This window comes from Mesoplodon bidens (assembly GCF_964165515.1).
Source record: "Mesoplodon bidens genome assembly, chromosome: 1".
Taxonomy (NCBI): Eukaryota; Metazoa; Chordata; class Mammalia; order Artiodactyla; family Ziphiidae; genus Mesoplodon; species Mesoplodon bidens.
Genome location: NC_138176.1, coordinates 113,683,983 through 113,697,310, shown reverse-complemented (window position 1 = coordinate 113,697,310; position 13,328 = coordinate 113,683,983). Strand labels below are relative to the sequence as shown.

At 38.7% G+C, this 13,328-nt stretch overlaps 1 protein-coding gene across 5 annotated transcripts in view; it reads left to right on the top strand.

Moving 5' to 3' along the window:
• Nucleotides 1-13,328, top strand: part of LYST (lysosomal trafficking regulator) — a 196,876-nt gene that overhangs the window by 48,472 nt on the left and 135,076 nt on the right. For all 5 annotated transcript variants that reach the window (XM_081229568.1, XM_081229571.1, XM_081229570.1 and 2 more), the window contains exons 4-5: nucleotides 8,499-8,589; nucleotides 10,301-12,380. In XM_081229568.1, coding sequence (XP_081085694.1) covers nucleotides 8,499-8,589; nucleotides 10,301-12,380 — 2,171 coding nt within the window. The remainder of the gene's footprint in view (nucleotides 1-8,498; nucleotides 8,590-10,300; nucleotides 12,381-13,328) is intronic.

Sequence of the window (13,328 nt, the reverse complement as noted above, 5' to 3'; positions counted from 1 at the left end):
AAAGATATCTTCCAACATAAAAATGATTTGTTTCCATGTAATATTTGATAATAATGGTTTCTAATTTCTTCTGTACCCTAATTTTGAACATATATATAGCTTAATTCTAATGTAATTGGTAGAAAATTACATGATTTATTACTAATACAATATACCAAAAAAGAGCTAATATACACAACCATGTGTTATAAATATACCTTTAAAATTTCCAGTATGTATAATTTCCATACCTATTCACATTCTATGGATGTTCTATAAAGTTGTTACTTATTTTGCTGAGTAAAGTATGAAGTTTTACTGAAAGAGGCTGTACATTTATGGACAAAATGTAATTTAAAAAATAGCTATTTTATGTGTAAGCGTACTTTATTCTTCTTACATTTCTGTAGCATTGTCACTTTAATATATAGCACTACATAAACGGCCTATCATAATAATACATAAAATAAGTATAATTGGGAAATAATCAGACTTTTAAAACTGTGGCTACACAGTTCATTCACTGGTTTATTCAGCAGACCATTATGTACCTACTATGTGCAAGCATCTCTGCTAGTTGCAGAGATACCAGAGCAGAGACTGTCTTTACCGTGAGCTCATAGCTTTTGAAGGGATGGACAGATATATATATTTTTAATGGTGACAGAACAGCGTGAAAGTATTTGGGGAGTGTAAAGGAGAGAGTCCTCAGGAAATGCTTCTTAGAGAAATTGACATGTTTAAATAGGGATTGGCAGTGTAAAGGGGGAGGAGGCATTAGACCAAGGGGACTGCAAATGCAAACACACTGAGGGTTGGAGAAAGATCAGCTAGTAGGGTTAGAGCAAAGGCTGCATGTGGGGGGTTGGCTAGTCAGGAGACTGGAAGGCATAGACCATGTGATGGCAAGCCTTGTCTACCGCAGTAAGGAGTCTTCATTTTATTCGGAAAATATTGGGGAGGTTTTTAAGTAAGAGAATAGGCAATGAAAAGTATTCTTCAGATTGGACGAGTCAGTCATTGATAATATTATTAGCAAGAATTGCTTCTGTTGGAGAATAATACAAACTTTAAATTTAGTAAAGGTAATAATAATAAATAAACTTTAACTTACTACATCTAGTTCTACAGATTCTGTTTACACACATGCCAGGATTTATCTATGTGTGGTTGGTCTGGCAGGGATGAGGGGGAGTGTAGGGGACGCTGGCATTCCTACTTGTTGGAGGAGTGGGAGTATGATTGCAGTGGAAATGTTAACCACTGGACAGCAGTAGATAATCCACTGCATTATCTCCCTTTGCACCCAGGCTACTAGATAGGAGCAATGAATACATCAGTTGATTGCTGTGTAACAAACCACATTCCAAAAACTTAGTGGCATAAAACAGTGACTTATTTGCTCATGATTCTGGGGCAGTTCAGACAGGCTCAGCTGGGATCACAGGCTCTGCTCCTATGGTGTCGGCGGGGCTTACATCCGAATGTGCAGTTGGTTAGCAGAAGACTGAGGGCTGTCAGATGGGGCCGTTGGCCCGGCTGCCTCAGTTCTCACCCACGCGGCCTCTCGTCTTTCAGGAGGCTAGTCTCAGCTTCTTTCCATAGGTGGAAGCATTCTAAGAGGGTGAGGGGGAAGCTGCAGGAAGTCACATAATCTCACTTCTGCCACATTCTGTTGGTCAAAGCAAGTCACAAGGCCGGCACAGGTTTAAGAGATGGGAACATAAGAGTCCAGCACTTGATGGGAGGAAATGACTTGTGGCCACGTTTTACCTATGTAGTCTCCCTTCTGGCCACGATTATTAGCGTCCCTCCCACACCCCCTCCCTACCAGAACTCTCAAAGTAATGCTCCACAGTGGCATAGGCCCGAAGTCCATGAGCTCACGATGTGCGTCACTCCGGGTGCCCTCGGGGCTTCCAAGTGCAGTACTTTGGTTGCAGCTCTTCTTGGTTGAGAGGCTTGTGAATAAAAAGACAAGTTATCTGCTCCCTGCACACCCTGCACACAATGATGAGATAGGAACAAGTTAACCACACTACATACTTGTATTCAACAAGCAGGTGACAGGAGGCACATAGCAGCCATTAATCCACTGAAATGCGGCCAGGCATGCGTTGTCACACACCTTGCTCTGGAAGCAGGAAATATGTTTCTGTTCCTTAGGAGGGGTCCCCTAGTCTCCGGTTCTCCAGGACTCTTGGCTCCACCCTCTGAGATGTCCTCTCTTTTCCAGAATATATAGCCCATAATTTCAGCTTTTTCATTCTGCTTCCTGCCTAGTGGGCACCCAGAAGTCTATAATCATTTTAATCTGTCTCTGTCCCTTTTAGTCCAAGCTGTTAGTATTTTTTAGTAATACAACTTCTTTAAAAATATTGTGAGTTTCTTCTGAACCTTAGTGGAGTTCACTCCATGCCCCCAAAGCCACATCTATAATTGTTTTTGATACAGACTTCTCTCTACCTTGGGCATGTAAGGCTTGTGTGGAACAACACCCTCAAGATTCTTAGTAGTACTTTTGTCTAGCTAACAGGGTCTACTAGGTACCACCTTAAGTCTTCCTGGAGTCTTAACTAAGAGTATTGCAGCCATTTAATAACCTTTTTTTTTTTTTTTTTTTTTTTTTTGCGTTACGCAGGCCTCTCACTGTTGTGGCCTCTCCCGTTGCGGAGCACAGGCTCCGGACGCGCAGGCTCAGTGGCCGTGGCTCACGGGCCCAGCCGCTCCGCGGCATGTGGGATCCTCCCGGACTGGGGCACAAACCCGTGTCCCCTGCATCAGCAGGCAGACTCTCAACCACTGCGCCACCAGGGAAGCCCTAATAACCATTTTTGATGGGAGAGGAGGAGGAGAGGGAACGGGGGCTGGTTGGGCGGACTATGACCTGAAGGCCAAATCCTGCTGTCAGTGATCTGTTTGTGAGCAGCACACAAGCTAAGAAGAGTTTTGGCATTTTTAAAGCATTGTTAAAAGAAACAAGAATATGCAACACAGACCATATATGACTCACAAAGCCTAAAATATTTGCATTCTGGCCCTTTACAAAGTGAGTTTGCAACTCCTGGTCTAATGCAAGAAAAACTACTAGCATGCTCTTTGACATCAGTGGGAGAAACAGTACATACAATTATTCTGAGACGTCAGAATAACATTTGACAGAATCCATCTATTCTCAACAAAAACTCTAAAAATAAATTAATAGAGGGTTTCATATACAAAGAGTAGAAAAACCAAAAAAATTTTATTTTATTGAAGTATAGTTCAGTTACAATGTTGTGTTAACTTCTGCTGTACAGCAAAGTGATTCAGTTATACATATATACATTCCTTTTCATATTCTTTTCCATTATGATTTATTATATGATATTGAATACAGTTCCCTGGGCTATACAGTAGGACCTTGTTGTTCATCCATTCTATGTATAATAGTTTGCATCTGCTAACCCCAAACTCCCAGTCTATCCCTTCCCCACCCCCCTCCCCCTTGGCAACCACAAGTCTGTTCTCTATGTCTGTGACTCTGTTTCTGTTTCATAGATAAGTTCATTTATGTCCTATTTTAGATTCCACATGTAAGTGATATCCTGTGGTATTTGTCTTTCCCTTTCTGACTTACTTCACTTAGTATGATCATCTCTAGGTCCATCCATCTTGCTGCAAATGACATTATTTCATTCTTTTTGGCTGAGTAGTATTCCATTGTGTATATATGTACAACATCTTCTTTATCCATTCATCTGTCCATAGGCATTTAGGTTGTTTCCATGTCTTGGCTGTTGTGAATAGTGCTGCTATGAACATAGGGGTGCATGTATCTTTTTGAATTATAGTTTTATCTGGATATATGCCCAGGAATAGGATTGCTGGATCATATGGCAAATCTATTTTTAGTTTCTTGACAAGCCTCCATACTGTTTACCGTAGTGGCTGCATCAATTTACATTCCCACCAACAGTGCAAGAGGGTTCCCTTTTCTCCACACCCTCTCCAGCATTTGTTATTTGTGGATTTTCTGATGATGGCCATTCTGACTGGTGTGAGGTGGTACCTCATTGTAGTTTTGATTTGCATTTCTCTAATGATTAGTGATGATGAGCATCTTTCATGTGCCTGTGGGCCATCTGTATGTCTTCTTTGGAGAAATGTCTGTTTAGGTCTCCTGCTCATTTTTCAATTGGGTTGTTTTTTTGTTGTTGAGTTGTATGAGCTGTTTGTATAGAAAAACCAAAATTATTTTTAATAAGAAGCTTTGTAATAGAACCAGTATAAGAATAACTTTATTACTATTCTGTTTGACATCATGTTTTAAAAACATTCGATAGTAAAGTGGAGTATGAAAGTAATGACAGCTTAATGTGAGAAAGATGGAGAAATAAAAAATTTTAAAGTGATGTGTACAGAAAAATCCAAAAGATCATCTGAAAACTGTTCAGCAAACTTATGGAATATAAGTCAAATGGAATATAAGTCAAATATATTGTTTCCTTTAACTAAAGCTATATAGCTAGGAAATTTTAAAAAGATTCTGTTTACAGTAGTATTGAAGAATGTTCACATATGTGTGTATAGATACATGTATTTTAGAAATAATTATAAAATTCTGATAGAAGAAATAAAGGACTTAAATAAGTAGCACTTGGGACTTCCCTGGTGGTCCAGTGGTTAAGACTCTGTGCTTCCTCTGCAGGGGGTGCAGGTTCAATCCCTGGTTGGGTCACTAAGATCCTGCATGCTGTGCAGCACGGCCAAAATGAATGAATGAATGAATAAATGAATAAATAAATAACACATATTTCTGCTATGTCTGGAACATTAAATTTAATTAGCATGTCAAAATTTAAAGTAATACCGTTAATACCAATTAAAATAGCTTCATTCCATGTTCCTTAGCATGTCATCCTGAGGTCCTTGATCTGGTGCCCACCTGCCTTTGTAGCTTCCTAAACATCACCTCTGGTTTGGGATCTCAACCTTTCCCCCCAATAAACTTGCCCTTTCTCTCCCATCCTGCCACCACTACTTCTGGATGGTTAGGATAGGTACTTAATATAAAATCCAGTCAAAACAATAGAATTGTGAAAGGGATGGTGCCTGGCACCTGGTAGGTACTTACAATATGCTTCTTACTACCTGGATGAGAGTGATTTCACTGTTTATTATTGGTATGGGGAATTTAAAAATGTCTGACACAGTCATTTTCCCTGCACAGGGGGAAACATAAAAGTGTAAGTATTAAATGAGGAGTAGTATGATTTCTGTAGATTGGACAGTCTAGGAATACCCAAGGAATGGATCTGTTTGTGTCATGTATTGCCTAATTTGGCATATTGAGCCCTGAGCTAAGTGGGAAGGAGCGAGAGAAGTTCCAGGCCACGTGTTGCAGAGGCCAGGGGCAGGAATGCCAGCTCACACAGCAGTGGTGATTTGCCAGTGTACTGTGGGGAAACAAGGGCTGAATTATAAGGACAGTGTGTCTATAGCACTTCTTCACACACCCTTGAGGTTTCACCAAGCTCTGTTAGAAAGTTATTAGTTCATCTGCTAAAGATAAAGACTCAGCTTAGGAGGACTCTGCAGGAATGACCTACCCAAAATTGGTTTACTTTTTTTTTTAAAGACTATGTATCTTTTGCTGGCATCTTAAAAAATGTTGAGATACATACAGAGTACAAGCTATACGTGTGAATGTTATATAGACATCTTTAGTCTTATTAATTCTGAAGTAAAGCACATAAAAATGGGGCCCTTTGATATAATTTTTACTTCACATCCAGAATTCAAAGTCATTCATGCAGGTAATGTTTATGGATATCTGACTACGTACTAGGCATCGAGTGGCAGAAAAGGGAGGTGATTGCTAAGGACTAGAGCCTGAGCCCTGGAGTTCATGCTCTGAGAGAGGCCTGGGAATTATGTTTGGAAAAGTTGCCCATCGTATTTAGAGATAAATCCAAACTCCTTCACATGACCCCCAAGGCCACATTGGATCTGGCACCATCCACCTCGCTGACCTTCCAGGCTTATCTCCTAGTGCCCTCCCCCATGCTATGCTTCAGCCACACTGGACTGCCTGCTATTCTATGGAAAAGTCAAATCCATTCCCAACCCTTTATATACTTCCTATGAGCCCTTTGCTTCCCTGTCTTTGCATGGATTCTTCCTTCTCATCAGTTAAGTAGCTGCTCAAGTGGCCCATCCTGACTAGCCAGTTTAAATGTTCCCCTTTCCATCACTCTGTCATCCCTCTCCTGTTTAATTTTCTCTGTTGCACAGCATTCTGTCTGAAATTTTCTTATCTGTGCCCATTATTTTCTGTCTCCCTTGCTAGAGTGTCAGCTTTGTAAGGATGTGAGTTGAGTATCGTCTTCCTTGTTCACCACTACATCCAAAGCGTCTGGCACATTGTAGGGGCTCAATAAGTATTTGTTGAATGAATGAAAGAGGAAAACGGGCATTCAGACATTAACCGTTCAGCAAGTTGGTTGCTGTACTAAATTAGAGGCATGAAACCCAACTTGACCTAGGGGGGATTAGAGAAGTCTCCCCATAGAGGAATTAAGACCTGAGGAATGAGTTGGCATTTGGCAGATGGGAGGATGGTGAGAGAATTGCAAGAGCAGTGTATGTGAGGAAGACATTTGCAAAGACCAGTGGTGTTCAGGAAACCCTTAATAGCTGGACACGTGGGGAAGGGTCAGATGTGGTGATGGGAGCTACAACTGGACAAGTCAGTAGGAATCGTGTCATGAAAGGTCTTCCAAGCCTGAGAAGGAGTTTAAATTTTACTTTTGCAGAATTTTGAGGCTTTCCATAACCAGGACACTAGAAAGTGATAGTCAGAATCTATGTCTCTGCTTTCTCATTCCCTTCGACTCTTCAGCCTATCGTAATCTGACCTGCACCCTCATCACTCCATTAAAACTGTGTTTGTTAAGGTCACCAGTGACCCTCTACTTGCTAAATACTTTCCTGCCATCACCTTACACAATTAAAGAACAGCAACTCTTGACCTGGTTGACCTTTCTTTCCTGAGCTGCTCTCTTCCCTTGATATTTCTTGTTCTGCTTCTCTTTGGGGGAAGCTACATCTCAGTCTCCTTTGCAGGCTGCTCTTCAGGTCCACCATCCATAGTTCTTTCAATGTTGTTCTCCAGAACTCCATTCTGGGTAGAATTCTCTTGTCCTCCTGCATACTCTCCCTAGGAAATCTCACCCATGTCCTTAACCTCTGCCCTGATGACTCCCCAGTCTTTTTATTTACTTAACATTTTTTTCTTAAGCTCCAAATCTGTATATCCAGCTGTTTACTAAAAAGCTCTCTCCATTTGGATATCTTACAGACATCTCAAACTCAGTATGTCTAAAAAGTGAATCCATTATCTTTACCCCAACCTGACACCACTGCTAAATTTCCTGCCTTGGTGACTATTATCAGTTGCCTAGTGGCCTAAAGCAGAAACCTTCAAGTTCTTTTTAATCTTTTTTTTTTTTCTCCCAGTATTATACCCCCACAGGTAGTCAACTGCAAGTCATTTCAGTTCTCCCTTACAGTTTCTCAAATATGTCTCCTCCTTTTCAATTTTACTATCCGAGGGCTTCAGATCATTATTATCTCTCATCTGTATTGTTTCCCTGTCTCTGACACTGAACAATCCTTTCCCTTCCCTGCCAATTCCATCCTCTATATAGTGGCTAATCTGATTGTATCACCCTGACCCCCTCCCCACTGATTGATGTGAGGAATTTAAACTTGATTTGTCATTAATTCCTTGACCACCCATGTCCCAACGTTTCCAGGTCTAGCACCTCCACACCTCTAACTGATAATGATTTCTCCTTTTTCTTAACTCCTAAACTGAATGCCTGTACCACACCTGGGTATGTACACATACGACATGCCTTCTGTTCTTTAACTGTTTTGTGTATATGTATTCTATGGACCAAATGAGGGGACCTTCTGCAGGGCTTGGACCATATCCTCCAGAAAGGGTAAGACAGTAAATGCTGTAGACCTAGTGTGCAATCAATAAATATTTATTGGATGACCTTCACTAATACGTCTTTCTCTCTTTAGATATATTATTTTATTAATAATGTCAGTTTCTCTTTTTAAAATTGCGTTCTCTGAGTTTTAAATTTAACTGCATGAAGACTTTGTTTTCTAGTAACTTATGTTATTGGTTTGCTAATTAATAGGGCTTAACTTTTCATTTGCACCTAGCAATTTTTTTTTTTCGTAGGTAAGGAATTCTTACAATGAGCATGGTGGTAATAACAGCTATTTTTGGAAAAATCAGCAAGAATGTGCTAAATACCGTCAAATACTCTTACATTCTTCTGTCATTGGCAGGGTTTATAAGTTGCAAAGTATCGCAGCTTTAATTGGATTTAAAATAGGTTAACTTGATTCTTCCTTCTCAAGAAAAAGGATTTTTTGGTTCAATTTAAGACAGAATATTAGGAATTAATGTGTTTCATGACCTTGGAACATGAAGGATTCTTTTATTTCTAATACAGGCATTGACATGTAGAGAAGAACTCCTTACCCTTCTTCTGTCACTCCTTCCACTGGTATGGAAGATACCTGTTCAACTAGAAAAGGCAGCAGGTATGTTTCTTTTCTTTATCATATCACCAGTGTTATCACAATTCCACTGGGGGAAAAAGGTTCCATTGAAAAGTTACTTCTGCTGTAACGGTTGATACGGCTCAAAATCAGAACGGTATATATTAGTATGATACTTAATATGAAAAATTCTTTAGGCAAATACACTTTTATTTCTTCTAATAATACAGAAATCATGGTCCTTCTCAGGGGATTCCTTGAATGTAATGATGATTAGAAAATAGATGAAGAAGCAGAACCCTTAGCAAAAGGAGTAAATCTGGATATGTAGCCTAACATCTGAGAAATGGAGAGTGAAAAGTCTGAAGAAAGAAATTAAAGATTCTTTGCTTATTTTAAAGGCTGCTTTCCATTACCAGTACTCCGTCAATGACTTTTGCAGTTTAGTTTTTCTAGTGTTGCTTTTAAAGGATAAATTTGAAATAATATTTTGTTTCAGGACTTGGTAGAATTATTACACTTAAGGTCACTACATACTTTTAATTTCTGATTCAGAAAAAATAAAAATATGTGTTTACATATCATATTAAGTATATGAAACTTAGTTTAAATGTTTCAGTGAAGGGATTAACAGTTTTCCCCCTTGACCACTTCTGGAATATGCGAATTGTGAGATGCTTAAGGGTATTTCAGGTTGAAAAAAAAAAGAGAAAAATCTCCTGAATTGTATTTTAATGCCATATATGCATTTTTAATGTATTTCTGATATGGAGCTCTCTTTTAGGGAGTTACCTAAGCTCTTGTAATATTGTTATCCTACATATTTGTTGATTCACTGATTCTGCTCTTGTTTTCTTCTTAATTTATAGAATTCACAAATTGTTAATCACTTAAGAAATCTAATTTGTGTCCTTTTGGGGAAGTTGTCTTCATTGCCTGCATCTTTTGCATACATGGAATTTGTCAGACTCCTTTTAATCTCCCTTAGTTAAAGCACAAGTCTTTTATTTACAGATTTTTTAATTTATTCATTCTGAATTGTAACTGTATCTTTCGTATAGATCTTATTACGTGTTATTGCAAAGGGAAAGACCAATTTCATTATCTTTTTAATTCATATGGAAAAGTTATTCATTTCCCTAAGAGATAGGTCTTGAGTGGTGACCACTCGGCAGCCCTAGGTTCTAGGCACTGAGGATGAAACAGGAATGCCTGTACCTGTGCCTAGTTCAGTGCGTAGCACATGCCGTAGATATTGTGAATGAATAACTCATTTAACCTCAGTCTTGGAGAACGTTTGGTATCTACTGTGATTTTTAAATAATTTTAGAAAATCTTAAAGTTTCTAAGTTATATCAGGGCTCTAAACTAAATACTGTTTTGAGAATATAATATACCCCTGTGTCTTAATTAATGGCATTATCGGAGGAGATTTGTAAAATGGTAGGAATAGTAGCGCTAAATACCAGCACTACTTCCCTAACACTGTTCTCCTTGTTGTTTTCAGAATCAATTTGTATCCTTTGAACCAGTGCCACCTGGTACTTAACATGAGTGGGATAAGGAAGTGAAGTGATAAGGGGAAGAGGGGGAGTAGAGACATAACAGAAGGCTAAAGGAAGTCAGCCCCATAATGAAAATATACTGAGGATAAACTCCTAAAGTGAATGATAAGTAAGAGGGTAATCACCTATGCAAACTGAGTTTTAAAACACATTAAGGTATTCTAAATTTTCTTTCTTCATATTGTTAGATTTTAATCTACCGTTCTCAGCTGATATAATCCTGACCAAAGAAAAGAACTCAAGTTCTCAAAGATCTACTCAGGAAAAATTATATTTAGAAGGAAGTGCCCCAGCCGGTCAGGTTTCTGCAAAAGTAAATGTTTTTCGACAAAGCAGACGACAGCGTAAAACTACCCATCGCTATTCTGTAAGAGATGCAAGAAAGACACAGCTCTCCACCTCAGATTCAGAAGTCAATTCAGATGACAAAAGTATAGTAATGACTAAGCATAGAAGGTCCCATCTGCTGCAGCGTTTTGTAACACAGTCTCCTAAAGAAGACCACCTTACAGCAAAGCTTGACCACTTATCAACCAAAGAACAGACCCCTCCTGATACCATGGCTTTGGAAAATTCCAGAGAGAAGATTCCAAAACAGGAGTCAAACACTGACATTTTAAGTGAGCCAGCGGCCTTGTCTGTCATCAGTCACATGCACAATTCTCCATTTGACTTATGTCATGTTCTGTTATCTTTATTAGAGAAAGTTTGTAAGTTTGACATTACCTTGAATCATAATTCTGCTCTAGCTGCCAGTGTAGTGCCCACGCTGACTGAGTTCCTGGCGGGTTTTGGGGACTACTGTAATCTCAGCGACAATTTGGAGAGTCGGATGGTTTCTGCAGGTTGGACTGAAGAACCGGTGGCTTTGATTCAACGGATGCTTTTTCGAACAGTGTTGCATCTTATGTCAGTAGATATTAGTATGGCAGAGATGATGCCAGAAAGTCTTAGAAAAAATTTAACGGAATTGCTTAGAGCAGCTTTAAAAATTAGAACTTGCCTAGAAAAGCAGCCTGACCCTTTTGCACCAAGACAAAAGAAAACACTACAAGAGGTTCAGGAAGATTTTGTGTTTTCCAAGTATCGCCATAGAGCGCTTCTTTTACCAGAGCTCCTAGAGGGAGTTTTACAGATCCTGATCTGTTGTCTTCAAAGTGCAGCTTCAAATCCTTTCTTCTTCAGTCAAGCCATGGATCTGGTTCAAGAATTCATTCAGCATCATGGATTTCATTTACTTGAAACAGCAGTTCTTCAAATGGAGTGGCTGGTTGTAAGAGATGGGGTTCCTCCTGAGGCCTCAGAACATTTGAAAGCCCTCATCAATAGTGTGATGAAAATAATGAGCACTGTCAAAAAAGTGAAGTCAGAGCAACTTCATCATTCAATGTGTACAAGAAAGAGGCACAGACGGTGTGAATATTCCCACCTCATGCATCACCACAGAGATCTCTCAGGTCTGCTGGTTTCGGCTTTTAAAAACCAAGTTTCCAAAACCCCGTTTGAAGAGACGGCAGATGGAGACGTGTATTACCCCGAGCGGTGCTGTTGCATTGCAGTGTGTGCTCACCAGTGTTTACGCTTACTGCAGCAGGCTTCCTTGAGCAGCACGTGCGTCCAGATTCTCTCGGGTGTTCAGAACATCGGCATATGCTGCTGTATGGATCCCAAATCTGTGATCATCCCTTTGCTCTATGCTTTTAAATCGCCAGCACTGAAAAACTGTCGGCAGCATATATTAAATATTCTTAACAAACTTATTTTGGATCAGTTAGGAGGAGCCGAGATACCACAGAAAACTAAGAAAGCAGCTTGCAATATTTGTACCGTTGACTCAGATCAACTAGCCAAATTAGAAGAGACCCTGCAGGGAAACGCATGCGATGCTGAACCTTCCTCAGGTTTATCCAGTCCTTCTTACAGATTTCAAGGGATCCTGCCCAGCAGTGGATCTGAAGACTTGTTGTGGAAATGGGATGCCTTAGAGGCTTATCAGAATTTTGTTTTTGAAGAAGACAGATTATGTAGTGTGCAGATTGCAAGTCACATTTCCAGTTTAATCCAGAAAGGCAATATAGTTGTTCGGTGGAAATTGTATAACTACATATTTAATCCTGTGCTCCAAAGAGGAGTTGAATTAGCACATCATTGTCAACAGCTCGACATTACTTCAGCTCAGACTCATGTATGTAGCCATCATGACCAGTGTTTGCCCCAGGAAGTGGTTCAGATTTATTTAAAAACTCTGCCTATCCTGCTTAAATCAAGGTTCGTGTGTGTGTGTGTGTGTGTGTGTGTGTAGATATTTTTTTCTCATTGTATGCTTTTGAATATCTTTATTATTTATTTTTTCCTAGGATTTAATTTTTAGTTTAACAACTACCAAAAAATTCCCATCCCATGTCAGATTTTTTTTTAACATTTAGTATTTGTTCATTTGTTTGTTTTTATTGGGGTGGTCATAGAGAAGAGGATAGAGCCATTGATTTTAGTTTCTCTGAAAAAGAAAAAGTAAAGTTTTAAATATATTTCTGAGAAAAAGATGGACACAACACAAATATCCAACAGCAGCGGCAAGGTTAAATTAATTATTTTATATTTTGTTGATGTACTATTATTAGCCATTAAAAAATAATGTTTAAAAGGATCATGTTGGGACATGAAAAAATGCTTATAATATTTTATCAATAAAATAAAAAAAATTAAAATATCATCCACTTATTTACAACTAGGTAAAATATACATATACATAAAATGATAATTATTTATGGAAGTAGTGAAATTAAGGGAATTATTATTTTTTAAATACCATATCTACATTTATTGCCTAAGCAATATATGTGGAAAATACAGTTAAGCAAAAAGAAGAAAATTAAAATTACTTAGAATCCCATCAATGAGTTTTGCAGATTTTGTGATTATCAACTCTGATACTTAAAAAATAGTTTTATAAATAAAGCTTGCTTCTGATGGGTAGTTTGGCCTTTCAAATTAATGCATATACCATTTAAAAAACGTAATAAAATACAACCCATCTGTGATCACTCATTATCTTTACAATCATTTTTAAAAAAATTCCTGACATTCTGACATTGTTTAAATAGAACTGACTTTGCTTTGAAAGTTTTTAACTCCTTGGCATATTTTTGGACAGTGAACCAGATCCGTGAGTCTTACCTGAGACAGAGCTGAAAAACTTCAGATCTGCAGTTTGGT